Source organism: Vipera berus (assembly GCF_964194415.1).
Source record: "Vipera berus genome assembly, chromosome: 4".
In the NCBI taxonomy this organism is placed as follows: domain Eukaryota; kingdom Metazoa; phylum Chordata; class Lepidosauria; order Squamata; family Viperidae; genus Vipera; species Vipera berus.
The window spans coordinates 79,396,704-79,417,473 of record NC_138206.1 but is presented as its reverse complement, the minus strand read 5'-3'; the positions used below and the strand labels follow the sequence as shown (position 1 = coordinate 79,417,473).

The following is a 20,770-nucleotide window of genomic DNA, read 5'->3' as shown; positions in this document are numbered from 1 at the left end:
AAAGTCGTATGTGTATGTATGTGTGATATGTATACAGCTTTTTAGATTCTGAAATTGTGTTTCATATTTAGATGCAAAATATTCCATAGGGACAAGAGATTATTTTTTGATTTTATAGGCTGTGACAATTATTGAATGTTAAATAAACTGTTCCAGAAAATGGAGCAGCTATTATGAATTACTATAAACTACAAAAAAGTAATAATTATGTTCTATGTTCAAGGGGTTGGTAGATATTTGAAGTAGATCACAGTCAGCCTAGCATTTGAAATATGAAAAAAGTTAGGTTTGTGGTCTTAGGCATGCTGGCTTTAAAGTATATGAAAAAATTATCATCAGATCAGTTTTATATTTCTTTGGAAGAAGCAAAAATGCCAAAATTAAGGATTAAAGAAAACATTCCAGTTTTTTTGAAGTTTTTGAAAATCAAATTATCAAATCCTTGGATTTTGAAAAATGGAGACCACATCATTTTAACCTCTTTGATTTTTATGAAAGAAAACTCTTTCTACATAAGGTTAAATAAGTTGTTTTTAATCACAGACAGAAACATCATAATTACAAAATGGTTGGTTGAATTTAAAACTACCATACATACAATTCTAGTTGGGAATTTTTTGCCCACCATCTCAACTGCCACCACTGCTGGCAGATTGGTAGCTCAAACAATGTCCATACTTGCTCAGGTGACTGAACAGTGAATTCCTGAAGTATGAGTGATGCTGCACAGCTTGGCTCAGGGAGACAGACTGAATTCCCATAAAAAACCCATCATTTCTCCCCATGACCTTTAGGGTACTACATCAGGAATCCCAACAAGTCTGCAGCTTTCTGTCCAGAGTCTTTTCTGCAACTCATCATCATAAGAGACATCAGCAGATTTTGCCCTTTGCTCATTGTAAAGGTAGCATCCACCAACCCCTTCCAGTTCTGGTGAAACTGCTGCATAGGTTGATGTAAATGCACCTTCTTCTGGTGTCTGTAGATTGAAGAAATTAAACACAATTCAAGATTGAAAACATAAAGAATGTGAAAAATTAACATGAAAACAGGAACTTTAAAATTTTCTGCATATGTAATTAAGAATTATTCTTATTTCTATGCCAATACCTAGCAGTTGAGAGAGAAAATAAGCCAGAAGAATGATACTGACAATGCCACTTATTTCTGAAGAAGTGAATTAAAAAAGAAAAGAAGAAACCTTAAGAGACAATAAGGATCTCAAATGCATGATTAAAGTGGCATGATTGAAAAAGTTACAAGATTACAGGGGCCATTCAAAAACAAGTATGAACAATTCCGATGTCATTAATAAATTCCCTTATTTGGGATGCTTTTCTATTTATTAGCCTGCTTGCATATCTGAAGGCATACTGAAAAGACAGACCTCTTTACTACAATGGATTTGGTCCAAGATTTTTCAATCTCTAAGCAGTAACATTATACATAACTGCAAATAATTCTTTCTTCAGAAACAGAATTAATGCATTTCTGAAAGTAAGCAATGATACTGAGATCTCTAGTGTAATTAGTTCTTTTACCTAGATGACAAGTTCTGTAATCAGCCATAAACAGATGAAAGTGTAAGTTATCTGTATAATACATTTTGTTCAGTTACCACACACAAGCCAGACATCATGAAAACAAGACTGCCAGCGAATTAGGGCATTTATTCCAGAACAACAAGGTAAAATCAGAGGATTTAATTTTAGTCAAAGAATTATCACCTAAGTGCTTGACTTTCAAAGTGAAAACTAGTATGTGTCAGAAGAAAATTCAAATCAGAAGCAATTTTTTTAAATTGGTATATTATTTGGTTCACATTTAACAGTTTAATGCAAGTATTATTAAAATATTCTAGTTTTTTTTTTAAATTATGCATTTAAACATTTTTCTTTTTGTATCTACTGTTACATTTCTAACTGATGCCAATGGGCTACCATGCATAATTAAACCAAAGCAGGAGTTTTATTTTGCTGACACTGAGAATGTAATGGAAATTTATTCTACAGATTTTACTGAAACTTATAACCATCTGAAACAGTAAGCAAAAACAAACTAACTTGACTTTTTTATTATGAAAACAAAAAAAATCAGATTGTGAATTAAAAGACAGAAGTGGAAAAATAAAACTATAGTCTTCAAAAAGCACTTGTAATAATGAATTTAGCAATATATTTCAGCACCTTTAACAATCCAAAAGTATTCAGATACTTTCTCCAAGACTTTTGGGAAAATTTTACACAAAAATCTGCTTCTTCCATTCTACTATCTTGATCTCTATATATGGGATTTTAAGCAGACATTTGGCTACTGATGTTATCTGAAGTGATATGTTTTCTAAACTCAGCAAGTGCAAAATTTTGACACATTTTATAGGTCAACCTATAAAATTCCATGTCCCCTACCTATTCTCACAGAGCAATAGATGTCTCAAGAACAGACAATTCTTTTTTATCCCACCAATATTCTTTCTCTGAATATATTTTATCCTGTTGTTTTCACCAAATCAAATCCACATCCTAAGTAGGATGTTAATAAAACTGTGGAGTGCTCTGGAGATGGCTTTGAAGGAAATAAGCAGAAGTTGTTATGCATGCAACAAGGAAACAACAAGAAGCAAACCCTGGGAAAGAACACAGCATTAGCAAGATGCTTAGGTTGATTCCTCTCTGATTCAATGGGATATGAGAGGGAGGGAAGATAAAATACAAAAAAATTGCAAGGTTCTATTCAATATTGCCCATCTCAATAGAGTATAATTATTGTATTTCTGTGGATTTGGCTTCTTGATCTGATCTATCTCTTAGAGTTGATTAAAACAGAGACCCAGAGCACTACGACAAATTTCCTTTCCACAATGGATATGAGAACACTGAATATTGTATATTGTATAGCAATTCCTAATAAAGTTGTTTGCCTCAGGCTACATGATGCTTCTCAGGAGTGAATTCACATAGCAAACAAATAAGGAAAAACACAGCTTGGTAGCAGAAATCATGAGAACCCAAGACAAGAATTCAGACTAGAGAGTAATATATTGCAATGGTTTGTTCTGTCTTCAAATTGTTTAGTTAAAAATATTGTCTTGAATAATTGCAAGTTGTATGTTCTGAACAAAGCTGGTTGACAGTGGGATTGCTTCTTGTTCAGTAAGCCAAGGCTGCTGTAGAAATTTTTAGAGGAACAAGGCAAACAATTTTCAAAGTGAGAAAATAGGGAAAACAAAACTGGATTCAACCCATGAATTTTTGCCAATATGATAAATAGTTCAGGATGATGGAAGGTATAGCCCTAAGAACTGGCAACTCATTTAGAGCAAACATTCCTATTATCAAAGTCTTGGCCCCATGCAAATTAGTTTCCACCACCACATATCTACCATAGTCATCAGCCAATATCAGTTCTGGTTGTAATTGAGGCTTATAATTCCATTTTTAATGCTCACTGAAATAAATTCTTTACACAAATATTTGCAGATTAAATACTGCATATCCTTTTTTTTAAAAAAATGCTTTTCTTGAAGTTAGAATACCTCTTGACTCATTTTTTAAAATAATGAAATAATCTTTTTTGAGGAGTTTTTGCTCCATTTATATTCCATGTTAGGCATTTAAAATCCATTTTATGTCAAAAATTTAGCCAGGTGTGATGGCCTCTTCAACAGTTTCTTGTTTAGGGTCTAGAGTGTTAGGGCCCTTTATCACTTCCATTTGCATTTCTTCCAGTTCCTCTTTAAAATGTTCTAGAAATTAGGTTGTTTTTTGGATTGAATTCAGTATGAACATCTTGTTTAAATGAGGAAATCATTCCTTCCAATTTATCCCATTAAAATGATATTTTTTTCTGTTTAAGCTTGTCAATCAAATAGAAGTGCTCTTTTCATTTTTTGCAGAATTCTAATCAGAATATTTTAAGTACAATCATATCTGTGTTATTTCAGTGTAGTAGTGAAATGCTGTGACAAAACTTGTTACATGTTCTTCTTTCTGACACAATGTATAAGAATATCCCTTGGTACATTTCTTAGTTTTGCAAATTGTCTATTGATTCTATAGACTTTATCTTGGTGGAGCAGTGGGCTAATGCCTCCTTAAGTAACACCAGCTGCCTGCAATTAGTGCAGGTTTGCATCCCACCAGGCTCAAGGTTGACTCAGCCTTCCATCCTTCCGAGGTAGGTAAAATGAGGACCCAGATTGTTGGGGGCAATTAAGCTGACTTTGTAATAATGCCGCTTGGGGTGTGTGTGTGAAAGCCCTAATAAGCAGGCACATACATAGAATGAAGGCTACTGCTAAGCTTGTAAGCCGCCCTAAGTCTTTGGAGGAGGGCGGGATATAAATGGAATTAAAATAAAATAAATTAAAAAAAATCTATTTCTGCCTTCATGACATCTTGATCCCATTAAAAAAAAGTTAGAGATTGAGCAATATTTTCTCTAGTATTGTCTCTAGGTTCCTTTGGAACTGTTCCAAATATCAGGAAGAATTCTTTTTCCCCCAATTCCAATAACACCAATTTGTCTAAATTATTTTCCTTCTCTCCATTTATTCTTTGTTTTATTTTCAAAAATTTCAACTTTATCATTGTTTCTCCAGTAAGATGTTCTAAAGATTCAGTTTTTTCTAACTTTTTATTTCATCCTGTTTCATCCTTATGAAATTTCTTCTATTCTTCTCTCAAATGCAATAGCCTAACTTTTGACAGATTTGACAGATTTACATGCGTGCTTTCCCACTTCTTCAAACATTTGATGTGATATTTCTCGGGTAATTCTCTCATTAATTGCAAACATAAAGGTTAAAAAGCAGGGCTCTCTCTCTCTTTTTTTTCCTCTGCTTCTCTTTCCGTACCCTCTCTTTCTCTCTCCTTTTCCAGAAATGGACTCTTAAGGCTTTAGGTCAATATGTTTTTCTGCATTTCAGATGACATAATCCATGTCATATTATGCTTATCACCTTACTTTGTAACTTCTAAGAATTATTTTTTCCCATTTATTGTCAAACTATCAAAATTTAGTCTGTTTATTCAATTCCAAGTATCCCCAAAAACACTTTTGTCAAAATATTTATCTTTCAGACTTATACCATCCCTTTTGTCTATTTGCAACTTTCTTAATAAAATCTTGATTAAGCTCTTTGCTACCATTTTAAAGTCTTTTAAAAGTATTATTTTCACTTCCGGTGGCGACGCGATGCTGAAAGACAGCCGTTTTTGGGCTGCCCGCTCCGCAGCTGTGTTTTTCCATCGTAAACAGCGTCAATCAGCTGTTTAGATGGATTTGAAGCCCCCTCCTCGGGAGAAGAGGAGGGGGTGAGGCCCCAGGTAGGGGTTGAGCTCTCCGGGCCGCCTGAGCTGAGAGCTTGGGGGGCTGAAGGATGAGCCCCCCCGAAGCCTGGGTTGCTCCGAGCTGCGCAGTGCCTCTGCTCTGGGATTTTTGGAGCAGAGCCAGGCGTTAGCAACCACCCCTGCCAAAAGGAAATACTTTTGATTATCAAGATGCAGGCAGAGCGGTACAGGAGGTCAAGGTGAAGTGGACTCTTTATTTTTACTCTCTAGCTCAATGGATTTTATAGCTTTAAAGTGAAAGTGCGTAATAAGTGAAAGTGGGGGAAGATGGCGGCTAAAACTTCTAAAGCTCTTCAGAATGCAGGGTCTTCCCTGGTGCACGAGACCTCATTGCAAGCTTTGCTTCCTCCTGCATCTCCCCCGGTATTGACGCTTAAGGATTTACAAGACGCTCTTGGAAAGCATGCACAATTGATGTCTGATATGATGGATGAAACGTTGAAAAAGCTGGAGGAGAAAATGGAGGAGAAAATGGAGAAATTGGAGAAGAAGATGGAAGAGAAGCTGAGAGCAATGAGGGTGGACATCTTGTCTATAGTTGAATCCGTAGCTGAATGTGTGCTACAGCTGGATATAAAAGTGGAGGACCTCAGTCAAAAGAACTCTATATTAGAAGCAAAGGTATTAGAAAATGAAAATATAAGGGATAAAATGGACGAAGAATTGAGCCTTGTTCAGTATAATCAGATGCAGTATGCTATTAGAATTAGGGGTTTAAAGGAGAATGGTAAAGAAGATTTAAAGCAGCTGATTTCTGAGGCTCTGGAAGGGGTACTGGGCCAGTCAGCATCTGAAATTGAGGGAAATATGGACAAAGTTTTTCGTGTAAATTCATGGATTGCAAGACAGAGGAAGTTACCCAGAGATGTGGTGGTCTATTTTACAAAGAGAGTAATTAGAGATGAAGTCATTCAAGCTGCTTATGATACTAATTTGGTAGTGGCTGAGCAAGAAGTTTTGGTTTTAAAAGAGATCCCTCCGAAGATCCTAAGGAGAAGGAAAGATTTTGCATTTCTAGTACAGGAACTTAATAAACGTGATATTAAGTTTAGATGGGAGATTCCAGTTGGATTGGTGGCGATGCACGAAGGTAAAAGACATCGTTTGGTTACTGTGGCTCAGGCACGTGATTTTTATAGTAATGTGTTAAAAGCAACCCCCCTATCATTTTTGGAAGCTGCAAAAGGATACGGTGTGGGAAAGCTTCAAGATGTTGCAGATAGACAGACAGAGGACAATGGTGTTGGAGGGGATCAAGTCACAGTCTCATCGGTTGCTGCAGGAGGCCAGAAGATGACGCGTGCCACCCTAAGAAGAGCGAGACGAGAGCAAGAGCAAGACCAGCAGAAAGTTATGGAATCTTCAAAGTGTGCTTACAGTGAAGATATGGGAGGAGAGCGGTCTAAAGAAGTTTTGGGGGTCATGACAGAGGTGCTCCAAAAGTTTTGGGGCGTTAAGATTGCTGATTAAATTTTTAGATTAGAATGTCAATGGAGTAAAATTATTATAGAGGAGAAAGAAAGTTTTTTTTTAAATATTTTACACAATTTAAGATTGATGTTATTTGCTTGCTAGAAAAGTATATGGACTTATGGACTTAAAGTATGTGTTGAACTAAGAATGGGTATGTAAGCTCCTAATTAACAACAAGTTGTCTTAGAGATTGCCTAAATCTTTTTTTTATATACTCTTTTTATTTGAACTTTTATTTGAACTTAAGGATGATTTGGAACTGCGAGACATTTGGCGTGATACATGCAAGAACTATTTTTGATCATAGTTTAGTTTGGTCGGAGATTATTAAGATTAACAGAGATAGGCGCTTTTGGCGCGTAACTGAGAATTTGTTTGGAAATTAGAGAAAGGTGGGAGAATGCAAATAGCAGGTGAAATTTTTTTTTCTTTTCTTTTTTTTTTTTGAAATTAATATGAATAAGGACTGGGATTAAGAAAATTTATTTTGAGTAAAGCTCTTTTTCTGTTTTCCTCTTTTTCTTTTCTACTTTATTTGTAATATTAATATTGTTTGTACTCATTTTATATGAGCTAGAGAGAGATAGAATTTATAGTTTATTGTTGATAACATAGGGGTGCTTATGTTTGTTTTTCGATTTTATGCCCTGTATTTAGCTCTGGGAAGTCGGGGGGGGAGGAGGGAGTGGGAGAGAGGGATAGGGAGGGTTGGATAGGGGTGGGGGAGGGGGGGATTAAAGTCAAAATGTATTGTAAAACTTTTTAAATAAAAAAAAGTATTATTTTCCTCTTTGCTTTACTTTTTTTGTAATCCAGAAGGAAAGTTCACTCTGCTATTTTCAAAGACCTCTTTTCAACTGTAAATTGAGTATAGCCTGAAGTTATTTAATTTAATTTAATTTAATTTTATTTATATACCGCCCTTCTCCCGAAGGACTCAGGGCGGTGAACAGGGCAAATATATAAAAAATACAAAAATACAAAAGTTAAAAGAAAATTAAACATATGCCCGACTAAAAACAGTAAATACAAATATTAAAAATGACCATAAAACCCAACCCATCCCCCATCAGGCCAGGCCGGCTTGTTCAAATAAGAGTGTCTTCAGATCGCGATGGAAGGAGCGAAGGTCGGGCGCCATCCGGAGTTCAACCAGCAGCCGATTCCATAGCTCCGGGGTGCCCACAGAGAAGGACCTCCCCCTGGGGGCCACCAATCAACATTCTCTGATCGGTGGCACCCTGAGGAGGCCCTCTCTGTGGGAACGCACAGGGCAGAGGGAAGTTGTTGCCGGCAGCAGGTGCTCCCTAAGGTACTCCGGACCCATGCCATGTAGGGCCTTAAACACCATTACCAGTACCTTGAATCTCACCCGGAAGACAACTGGTAACCAATGCAGCTCACGGAGCAGAGGTGTGACATGGGAGTATCGGGAGACTCCCAACACAACTCTCGCGGCTGCATTCTGTACCAGTTGGAGCCTCCGAGTGGTCCTCAAGGGCAGCCCCATGTAGAGAGCATTGCAGTAGTCCAGACAAGAGGTCACGAGCGCGTGAGTGACCGTACATAAAGCATCCCGGTCTAGATAGGGTCGCAACTGGCGCACCAGGCGAACCTGGGCGAAGGCCCCCCTAGTCACAGCTACTATATGGTCTTCCAAAGTGAGCCGTGAATCTAGAAGGACTCCCAAGTTGCGAGCCCTATCTACGGGGGGTAATAGTTCACCCCCCATGGAAAGAGATGGAATGTTCTGAATATCCCGGGATGCCGGTATGCACAGCCACTCAGTCTTGTCGGGGTTGAGTTGAAGTCTGTTCCTCCCCATCCAGACCCGAACCGCCTCCAGGCAACGGGACATCACGTCGAGGGCATCACTGGGGTGGTTTGGGGTTGAAATGAAAAGCTGGGTGTCATCGGTGTACTGATGATACCCAACTCCAAAACCACGAATGATCTCACCTAGCGGTTTCATGTAGATGTTGAACAGGAGAGGCGAGAGGACCGACCCCTGAGGAACTCCACAAACGAGAGACCTCGAGGTCGACCTCTGCCCCCCTTCCAACACCGACTGCGAGCGTCCCAGGAGATAGGAGGAGAACCACTGCAAAACCGTGCTTCCCACTCCCAATCCTCTGAGACGCCGCAGCAGGATACCATGGTCGATGGTATCGAACGCCGCTGAGAGGTCTAAATCCAGGAGAAGGCAGTCCCATATTAATTGATTAGGAGGGTCCAAACAGAGGGTAGATGGGTGTCCAGACCATCCACCCAGCTTCACTGCCACTCAGCTGGGCGAACCCCCAGAACAGGCCAACCACCATCCTCTCACGACGGTCGCGGAACCTGTTCCCGGGGGTGGTCTGGAACACACACTCTAGGTAAGACATACCCCATAGAGCTCTCACCTCTAGGGGCAGCAGATGAAAGTTCAAGCCACCCTCTCACGGTGGCCTATACCTAGAACCCTCTGAGTCCGTTGGGGATGAAATGCAGGTGAATAGACGAATGTTCGTACATGGCACAGATGTAATAGACCATGATAGTTCTGTCTGCTGATGGCCGGCCACTCAAGACGCCACCATGGTTCCTCCGCCGCTCCACTATTCCAGGTGATTGTTCCTGGCCGCAGCCCCATGGGCCCCTAATTGTCCAAAGGTTGGGGCCTTCCAGAGCGCGGCCTTCAAAGAGCGGCTCCACTGGGCCTGCTAGCTTCCTCCGGGCCCCATCGTGCTCCAACGGCACCAACCAGCTGACAATAGGTGCCATGCAGAGCACAGATCTTTCGGGCTCCTCCGGAACGACCAGACTCAGCTGGGCTCCACTGGGCTCCACCGGACTTAACCGGCTAACCCAGACTCCTTCGGGGGCCACCGAGGTCGCTGAGGACGCCAGGCCACCTGGGGTAAGCAGAGCAACCAGGGGACCGGAGCGAGTTGAAGGCCATGCCGCCGCCAAAACCGCCAAAACTGCTGCTGCTGCCGAAAGAGACGCCGCTGCAAGCGCCGCCGCTGCCACCGCTGTCGCCAAAACGTCGCCACCGCCGAAGACGGGCCAGAAAACGCCATAGCCGCCGGGGAGAACGGGCCAAAAAGGCCCGAACACGCCGCCGCCGGTGCAAGCAGCAAAACGGCCCAAGACGCAGCTGACGCTGCCGAGAACAGCACAGGACGGCCCGGGAACGCCGCCACTGCCGCCGCCACCGCCACTACCAGAAACGGTCCGAGAGTGCCGTCGTCGCTGCTGCCAAAAACGGGCCGAGACAGCCATCAGGACGGCCCAAAACGGCCCGAAAACGACGCTGCCGATGCCACAAGCAGCCAGGAAGCACCTGAAGATGCTGCAGCTGCCGCCGCCGAAAACGGCCCGAAGCAGCTGGAAGACGCCACCGCCGGCCCGAAACAGCCCGAAAACGCTGCCGCCGATGCCAGAAGCAGCCAGGAAGCACCTGAAGACGCCGCAGCCGCCGCCACCGAAAACGGCCCGAAGCAGCTGGAAGATGCCGACGCCGCCGGCCCGAAACGGCCCGAAAACGCCGCCGCCGATGCCACAAGCAGCCAGGAAGCACCTGAAGACGACGACAATGACGCTGTCGAAAACGGCCCGAAGCAGCCGGAAGACGCCTCAAACGGCGAGCCGGCAGACCAGCAGACAGCAGACAGCCAAACGGTAAATTCGCAGCCAGCAGCCTCGCTGTTTGATCGTCTAGCTGTCTAGTCCATTGTCTGTCATTACCCCCCAACACAGAGGGCACAGAGGCACCCCTGAGGGGCTCCTAGGGACGCCTAACTTCTGGGGCTTGCAGAGCTCAGCCCAGCACGTCCACCAGCACGTCCGCCATCTTGTAAAGTGAGGATTGGTCAAACCTAAGTGTCCTTTAAAAGACTGCACATTGAGTATTTTTTCCCTTGAGCCCCAGCTGCTCTACTCACAAAAAGACTACAAGATATTCACTATTGCTGTGCCATCTACCACAGATCCTCACCTGGAAGCCCAAATTCTAGGGATGTTAATACAATGCTTTTCCAGTTCTTGGAGATGGAAGGGGCCAATGAATGGTGAAACAATAACTACTATCATGGATAATATGAATGAATGAATAAAGACTGTCTCTTTCAAGCCCCAGGTTTAAAATCAAGCTATTTGGCATAAATGACAGGGAGAAGCAGCAGTCAGGAACCTGTGGTCCAGTAAACTGAATACTTTTTATTCACTGACTGTATCTAAGAATTAGTATAGGTATTATGCCAGCCTGCTAGGAAGATGGAAATAATAAGATCTCAAAAGTGATGGACTTATCTAAAACATTCCAACATCATGGTATAATTTGCACTGTGTCTGCCTTTTTGCTTGTCTCACTTTTGCAATGTAATAGGCCAAATGTATATCTGCTCTGGTTCTGCTTTCATCCAGGGCTGCTCAGGAAAGTCATGGGAACCCAGAATAGACTGTATTCATGCTAATACAATTATGTTGCATCTTGAAAATGATTTGGTTGCTTCAGGTGAACAACAATATGTTCCAAATATAATTTATATCAGCTATTATCTTGCAATGGTATGCCATTTTGCCATAGAGTACATATGATTAGAGCTAAACATTGAAGACTCAATGTTTGGTGCTTACAAATGTCACATTTATTAAGCAAAGACTATGAAGTCAACAGAAAATGACAAAAAAGTCTATATAGTTCTCCCCTATGAAATTTCACCTTTTCTTTTTGTGAATTACATATTTGGAAAAAAAATTCAACTTTATCACTGTATATAAATTTATTATTCCTTTCTATCTTTCTGAACTTCTATCGCCTACTTTAATTTCTTTTACAATTCCCTTATTCTCTGCTTGAGTCTGGAAGCCCACCCCAAAATACATAGTGAAATTTGCTAAATTATGTCTTCTATTTAAAAAAAAGGAAACAAAGTTCATGTTGGCCTATGATTATTCAATGTTACTCGAGTTCAGTTTTCATTAAATAATAACTTTTAAAAAATAAATTATTAGAAGAAAATAAAGACAATTGAAATATTTCTCTGCAACTTATCTTGCTTTGAGGTGAAGGGATTTTATTATGCTTAAGGTTGATGTTAGTAATATTGATATTAGTAGTGATACTTTGTAATCATTTTTGTTTATGTGCAAGCAGTTTTGTAGGTGCTTTATATTGGGAAATTAGTTATATAAAAGCAAATGTTTCATGCTTTAGGTACAGGCGATTGCTTACATGAAAAGAGCATGGTAAGGGGAGGGGGGAAAAGGAGCTGTGGTGGAGCCTGGGTTGTTGTGTATGAGTCATGATCTAGGAATTATTTTTCTGTACCTTTTGGTTCCTAGTACCAAGACCAGATCTCTTTGTTCTGGAAAGGTATAAAAGGTGGAAGACATCTTTGCTGGTTGTTGCCTTCATCTCTCTACCAGCCACGAAGAGAGATGTGGCCACCCAACTCTATTTTGATCAAAATAAAAGTTGCTTGCTAGCTGAAACCTCGGCTCAGGAGTTTCTTTTGGCTCTTTAAAATTCCTGAGTAATGCTGGGGCAATTGTGAGGCGGACAATTTTAATTACATCAATTCATGAAAAGAGTGATAAGTCACTTTAATAAATGCTTTAGATTAAATATTGTGATATACAACATTAATTTAGATAGATTTTTTTCGCAGAAATGTTTTCATTAATCTTGATAGCTTCTAACTTTGGAGAGATTTATTTTTTATGTATGCTAGGCAAAATGTGATAAATTAGCAAGCTTCATGTTTTACCAGCAACATTTATTGTGTGAACTTGAATGGTTTGAACAAGCACATATTCAACCTCTATTTATTTTCCAAGTTGGCACACATAGCAATAGTACTTTTATGAAAATACTAATAAAACTTCTAAAATTTTAAAAATCTTTGCTAGATTTTTGCTCAGCCATGCTTCCAATATAGGAAAATTTATAAACCATATGACTGAAAATAGTCCGCATAATAAACAGATTATAAGTGTGTAACTTAAATGCTTAGAAAGTCTCTATCTTAGCTACTTGGATTCATTGTCTATTATTTATTGATCATATTGTTCTGGTATTTTGCAAAATTCAAATCAAAGAAATAGATCAGGAGATCTTATATCTGGCATTATTAAACTTCACCGGTTATTATATCAGCATTATATTAGTAATGAAGTTAAGAACATTTTCAAAAAGTATCTAGTTGGCCCTGGCATAGCAATGCTGCTGGATGGACAAAAAGCAAATAAAATAAAAATTCAACTGCAGGTGCCTGAGTTGTCAGACACACAGAAAAACAACTTTAAAAATATGATCCTATAATGTAACATATTGATTAGTTTTTCTAGATTTGTATGCTCAGACAGTTGGAGACAGTTAATTCTTCCTATACTTACCATGTTTCATTTCAGCCCATCCATAATATCTTAAAAATATTTTAGTGAAACACTGAATACCATTAGAATTATGTGTAAATCTTGAATGGGAAGCAGAAGGGAGAAAGATTAATATCTCCATGTTGTCTTGCTAAATTTTCACTCTAGATATTTTCCCACTCCTGAAGAATATTGTTTTTTCTAAAAAAAACCCAACAACTTCGAAGTTTTATATATGTACAACTTAGCCCCAGAAATCAGTAAAAATGCTGGTAGCCTCTCATTTATTGTTACTCCAGGCCTGTAAGGAGAGAAGTTGTATTCTCAAACTTAAAACCTAATTCAATGCTTTATTAACTAAAGACTTAGACCAATAAATTAACAAAAAATCTAAAAGCATCCAGTGTTAAATACTGTATATGTTTTTTCCCCAACAATATATGCAACCACCAAACATCTGGCTAAAACCTAGAGGACTTGTATTTACTGCAGAGCTAATAAATAATGCGGAAGTGTTTCCTTCCCCTTTCCATCTCTGGTAGAGAGTTAAAAATCATACTAATAAGGCAACACAGCAGGCTATAAAGTACTGCATATTAAAATGTATTTCAGTTATCTCTTAAAATTAAGGCCTTTGAAGGAATGGCCTGCAACATAATCTTCTGGGAAGGAGGATAAAATTAATTGGGTTTTCATTGCAGTGCAAACATATACTTCTCATAAACTGAAGAGTAGCTAATGGTTCACTACCATTGACTTCCAAATTTTGTGATGTGTCCTGAAAATCAAAATGCATATACAGATCAGGGTAAAATGGGAAAAGCATATTTAAAACTGCATATATTTATGCTAAGGGAAGGTGCAGAGCTTGAGATTTCCAACCTCTTTTACTTCTTTGGCCATGAGGATTTCCTGATATTCTGTCCAGCCCATACTTAGTACAATCTGTGACTGGTGGCTTCCCCTGCTGCTTTCTTTTTCGAGCCTGGGCTAAGAAATTAATCATTCTCTTTTATGGATGGAACAGGATATATGGTGTCCACTCATTGATGTGCTGGTAAATGTTTAAGAAACTGGCTCTACTGTCTCCATTGCTGCCAATATGTTGCCCCGCTAATCCCAGAGCAGCTGATTGGTGTCATAGGAGTAATGGCTTAGCTCTGCTCTCAATTGGTTATCGAAATTCCAGAAAATGTAACTATCAGCTCTCATGAGCACACACAATATATGGAAAGGAAAGATCAGTTCCTGGAAGAGAGGAATATATAATTGGTATGGAGAAGTTTGCACATAACAAAATGAAGTGCAACAGGTAAAACAGCCAGCATTGCTTTTATTAGCAAAAGTCAGAAAACATCGCTTTTGTTGTAGCAGAAAGAGATAGATTGAGGTTGCTTTCCTGATGGGATGGTATAAGAAGAGGGTGCAGTTGTTCATCACTACCCTGAATAGTCAGTGATCTGTACTCACTGAGCCAACCTGGTTGTGTAGATAATTTGTATGGTTTCATTGCACATTAGAATCAAGTTAAGGATAGTAGATCTCGTTTCTTTATTTACTTCCTGAAGGAAAACATTTTCAGCAAGGGAAAGTCAGCCAGCTGAGGGGAATAGAGGAAAACATGGCTGACATCAAGCAAATAGTATTTGACTTGGACCTACAGAACAAGACAGCAAATAATCACATCACTGTTACATTGTTTTTACTGCCATTCCCAACTAACTCACTGCCTATGAGTGCCTCAAAATAGAAAGGTGAGTATTGACACATTATCTTCATAGTAATGAATAGGAGATGTACGAACATCTGTTTTCAAGAACACCATGGCATTGGTTTGGATTGCACCCTTGCACACATCCTCCTAAGCTACTCAGTCATACCTGGCACTTAATCTTCCATCAGTAGGTGCTTGAAATTTGCATTCTGAAATTGTGCTCTTACTGAGAAATCAGTGTAATGGAATCACCACAAAACTAAGAAAATCCTCATTATTACAACCACAATGGCAATGATGAAGAGTTTGACGCAAATGGTTTTGAGCCAATGTTAGTTAATAATCATTGTTGAGCAAATCCATATTGCATTCATATATATTTATTTATATATACATGTTGCCTCTTTGCACTTCTCTTTTAGTCTTTTAATTCATTAATAGTAGTTCCGCCAGATATAAAGTTAAATGGAGTCTCCCTGTCACTACTATTTGAAATCATTGAAAATATCTGAAATTTACTTTTATAATAATTATCTACTTCTTCTCGAGTCGATGGGGGATATTAAGATAACAATAGACCTGTTCTTAATTCATTCCTTCAATTATTTTAACCCAGATGTTCTTTACAGACTTCTACAATCACTCATTTGGATATCTGAGCAGTATTTTCAACATCTCCTCTGCATTTCTGTGGCTTCTATTCTTTTTGAAAGAATTGTATTATTCAATAGCTAGATGTAATAATGTGAGTCATTTCTCCAGTTCTCCATAACTCCTATTAAATCATACCTCCTTTCTACTACGAAGTGTTCAAGCTGATTTTGTTTATTTCTCATACTCTGAGGATTATTGCAAAGACAATAATGACAAGAGGCACAATATAACAAGAACCAAGATGAGACAAACAGTTGAAGAGTATAAGATTCAAGAGGATTCACCATAAAGGCAAGCTAGGGATTGTTTCAGTATGGTGGCGTGGGTCAGGGAAAGGATCTGTTGTAACTTCAAGCATAGGTCATAATACTCTTAGTTCAACACTACCATAATTTTGAATGGTTGTTAAATGAACAATTGTTAAGTGAGGACTACATGTAACAATAATTTATCCAAACACAAGATCAATTTGAGCCCTTGAGTTAATTTTATATTTAATCCTTTGGCTTAAAAGTACAAATCTTAAGAGCTATCTGTCCCTTTCCAAGCCAACTACTGGAAAGAATGACAGGAACACAAAGAAAATCATGAAAAAAGAGGCTGTCAGAGAAAGAGAGACAAGTGCCACTCATAAATATTTGTTACTGATGTCATCCTCTATTGGCTTCAGCCTCATGTGCGATAATAACTTTTATTGTTTCATCAATGTATAAAATACAAAATAAAAATAAAAATAGGAAATTAAGGGAAGAAAAAAGAAAGGGTGAAGAAGATATGAGGTACAAAGGAAGAAAAAGAAAGGCATTGATTTTCGACTCATTTTAGCACAATATAAGATAACATTACAACCTCAACTTTTTACTTTTACACATTATTATATAATTAGCCATTTCTATAACAACAAATCTATCTAATCGGCAAAACCAAGATTAAAGTATTATTTTTTTATTGCAAGCTCAAAATCCAGAAGTGATATCCAAATAAAAAAACATATATTCTTCTCTTTGAATAGAACAACTGTCAGGACCCACCCCAATCCACATCTTCTTGTTGTTGTTGTTAGTTGCGAAGTCGTGTCCGACCCATCGCGACCCTATGGACAATGTTCCTCCAGGCCTTCCTGTCCTCTACCATCTTCTGGAGTCCATTTAAGCTCACGCCTACTGCTTCAGTGACTCCATCCAGCCACCTCATTCTCTGTCGTCCCCTTCTTCTATTGCCCTCAATCTTTCCCAGCATTAGGCTCTTCTCCAGTGAGTCCTTCCTTCTCATTAGGTGGCCAAATCCACATCTTAGGAAAGAAGAATTCTTGGAGACGAGATTGTCCAACAGGAACTTTTACTAAAACATGATTGACAGTGGATAATCTAGACAGGATCTGGAAACTGTCTCACAGGTCAATACTTTTAAAGTGTCCCTGAGTAAAAACCCCTCCCCTCAGTCCATTTGGTCAGTCCCGGATAGTCAAGTTTTAGGTGTCAAACTCCTCATGGGAAAAGAGAGCCCCAGTACATTTGCAACATTATTACTTCCTCCCCTTCACATTCCAGTCGGAGATACAAACCAGAGTTCCCCCCCATCCCTCTTTCTTTGTTCTTCTTAGTTCAAAGGGTTTCTTCCCTGGTCTTTTGTAATGGCCTCCAGGCAGGCTGAATACACAAACCTTGCGTCTAAGGGATAGAGATGGCTCTTAACAACCCTGCCCTCTCTTCCCCTCCTTGGAAATGGCAGAATCCAGTAAGGGGGTGAGATTTAGATTTGCATAGTTAGAAATGAAATATAAATGGATTCTGACAACAACCAAACTTCCTCTTAGCATATATACTTTAAAGTTCATTTTCAGACCAATAAAATTCCAACTAACTCCAATTAACTCATTAAATTTAGTTCACTCCCTCCAAGTTACCCTCATGGAATAATTTTTCTTCTTGTATACATTCTTTTTAAAGATCTAGATTTTTCTTTAAGTTAATACAACTTTTTCTTTAACTTTCTCTTAACATATTTTCAAATACATTTTCAATAATGTTTTACAAACTTTAGGAATTACTTAAGCATTATATATAAAGAAAAAAAACATTTTCAAACTTTAGATTAAGACTTTATTTCAGTTACAAATATCAAAGCAATGGAAATCAATCTTAATTCCAGTTGACTCATTAAGTTTAAGTCACTCATTCCAGCTTGTCTTCAAGAAATAAAAGATTTTTCTTCTCTGGAATGTTTGTCGGGTAGTTATCAGCTTCTCTTTTTCTCAAAGATTTCTCAACCTTGTTAATATCCATGAAGAAAAAATCCTAAACTTGTCCTTTTAAAAGATGCAAATTTTCTTGGAGCTTTTCTTTCAATTTCTTCTATTTAAGCCATTGTAATAAAATTTGGTATCAGGTTTATATTCCAAAATTAAAGTTGACTCCTCTGCATTGTCAGCTACTTGTGAAATTGCCTCAGTGGTTTGATGATTTTCTACACGTTTTGCATGTCTGAAGTAGTGTGAGTAGTCTTTTTAACATCCTTGGAGCATAGCTGATCTATAAACTGATGTATTTTATTTAAAGATTTTTCAAATACATCTCTAATAATTTCTCCTCCATTTTCTTAACTCCCTCTTTAGTCAAAGAGTAGCTTTTTTGTAAGTCACTTAAGAATTGCTGACCAATCGGAGGGTGGGGCCAGCTGTCAGAGTAGGCAGCTGTGTGAATGGGTTTCTCTGTATCGCACAGCCTCTCACCCAGTGTCTGCAGGGGCTCCTTGGAGCCATAGGAGGTCCTGGAGGGACAGCCGAAGTTGCGGGCATCCCGGAGAACCTATATGAGCGGCGGCCCATGTTGGAGTTCCAAAGAAAAAGCCAATGCAAGCAGACCAGGGTGAAGGAGGCCAGTAATGGCCGATATGAAGATCTGACAGAGGAACGAAACTAGCATTGACTTAGTGCAACAACGGTGTATCGGATCTGATGAAAAGTAATTCCAAGATTTTACATTTAAAAAGTGAAAGGGAGCACTTTTGAAATAGACGCTGGCTAGAAGAGGGTGCCTTACTGAGAGGGAGCGAGCGGCAAGAGAAGCGACAAGAGATAAGGCAGTAGGCGAGAGCGACAAGAGGAGGAAGCCAGGAAGTTAGAAGATCGTAAACTAGCTGTGAGATTAGGCAAACGGACATAAAGGTAACAGGAAAAGATAAGTTTTTGAGTCTTGGAGACTGAACTTTTGAGAAAAATTGTGTGGACTATCAGTAGAAACAAAGTGAGTAGTTTGGACAGACTTTGAACTTTTGATTTATAAGACACGGGAGTATAATGGATCCAAAATGGAGAAAGTGACACAGCAACTTTAGGACTGCAGCTCGGATAGTGACATAACTACTGGCCATTGGCTGAAGAAGAAGATATAAAAGGAGCTACAAATCTGGAGTTGGAAATTTATAATCAAAAAGGAAAGTGACTTTGATGTGACAGGAAGATAAAGGTGATATATAAATATAGATAAAAAGACACACATAAATATAAATATATAGGCTGACTGCTTGTTATATTCGTGAAATAACTATATTGCTGTGATTTTTGACTGCTATAATTGGATGTAGGATTGAGGGTGTCTTGGCAACGTTTCGACGAGGTCCCACTCGTCATCTTCAGGCTGGTGTCTTCAGTTTCATGCTTGTGCTTCCTTAAACAAGCGGCCGCCTTTAGCCTTTAGACGTGGTTGTGTGTAGCCACACAATAGAATAATAGAAGACAAGAACAACATTCACAGGTGTGGGCACACATGGCTACACGCAACCACGTCTTTAATCTAACAGAGACCGAGGCAATTGCCAGTGACAACAATAAAGGCAGCCGCTTGTTTAAGGAAGCTTGGTTTCCAAACCACTCCTCTATCAACCGGCACATAGACCTCCCCCCTGCATAGCAGGCACTAAGGAATTGGGAAGAGGAACGACGTGTGCAATATGAAGACAAACAGCGAAAGCATTCACAGAGTGCCTCTTTGTATCAAAATCAAGATTGCACCTCTCAAGAAGAAAAATTTAGCTGACCTTTGTTTCCAAGTGAAGTCTAGGAGCAGTGCTGTCTGGTAGCAACTTGCAGATAACAGGCTTACATTTACCCATGCAGAAAATGCAACCCGGTGACTGATCTGCAAATAACAGGCTTGCCCCTAACCATGCAGACAGTGCCCCCTGGTGGACAAAGAGTGAACTTTGCTGAAATCTCTAACCACACAGACAGTGCCCCCTAGTGGTCAAATAATGAACTTTGCTGAAGTCTCTAGCAACGCAGACAGAGCTCCCTAGTGGCCAAAGAGTGAACTTTGCTGAAGTCTTTGCCCATGCAAACAGTGCCCCCTGGTGGTTAAAGAGCAAAGTTCACTGAATTCATTCAAAATAGCTGATGTCAACGCTGCTAACATCAAATGTTATTGCTTGACAAGAGATGAAGAAGTAGCCATTTCATATGTTAAACTTGTGTATTGGTTTAAGAGATTGGGAGGGGGGAAGAGGAGGATTGTTCCTCAAGGCCATCTGAAATAAAAGAAGATAAGAGCTTGGCGGGTTTTCTAACGGAAGGGAAACTTGATTCTTTAAATTAATAGGAGAATATGATTAATGACAAAATTAGAAAGGTGGAGAATTGTGTTTTAATATATTGTGCAAGAGGGCGGAGATTTCAGATTCCAGCTTCCTTCAAGCAAGCATTTGCTGGTGTATTAGGTTAATAAAGGACTTTTAAGGTAAACAACCTCAGAGTCACTTGAAAAGCCCATATGTCGGAAACTTGACATCAAGCTGGAATCCACACTACATTTTAAACTAATTAGGGAGTTCCAACCTCCCGTCACTGTCTCCAAGTTTGGGAGGCAGTCTGGCAAAGAGTTGGGGAAGATCCCATAATGGAGGGAGAAAGATTGCCTGAAGCCAGCTCCCCGGCACCAGCAGCCACCCCAGTGGGGGAAGGGCCAGCGAAGAAGCTGGCAGGGAAAGAATTTCAGCAATCCTCCCAGCTGGGAGCTAAACCCAAACAACCAGGAGAATTGGTCTGGTCGTCAGAGTGGATAAAGCCCAATGGAGACTCCAGGCACCTCGGAGCAGCCTGGCCAGCTGAGATTGAATACTCGGGTGAGTGGAAAATCCTGTCTGCAGATCAGACTGCCTGCCAGACCCAGGAGTCCCCTGCCAAGCCCTCCAGACCCATAGAGACAGAGGACCCCAGCCT

At 39.7% G+C, this 20,770-nt stretch overlaps 1 protein-coding gene across 3 annotated transcripts in view; it reads right to left on the bottom strand.

Moving 5' to 3' along the window:
- Positions 1–593: 593 nt before the first annotated feature.
- LOC308667820 (E3 SUMO-protein ligase ZBED1-like) overlaps positions 594–20,770 on the bottom strand; it is a 309,814-nt gene continuing 289,637 nt past the window's right edge. For all 3 annotated transcript variants that reach the window (XM_081327333.1, XM_081327335.1, XM_081327334.1), the window contains one exon: positions 594–979. In XM_081327333.1, coding sequence (XP_081183459.1) covers positions 791–979 — 189 coding nt within the window. In that variant the 3' untranslated portion in view covers positions 594–790. The remainder of the gene's footprint in view (positions 980–20,770) is intronic.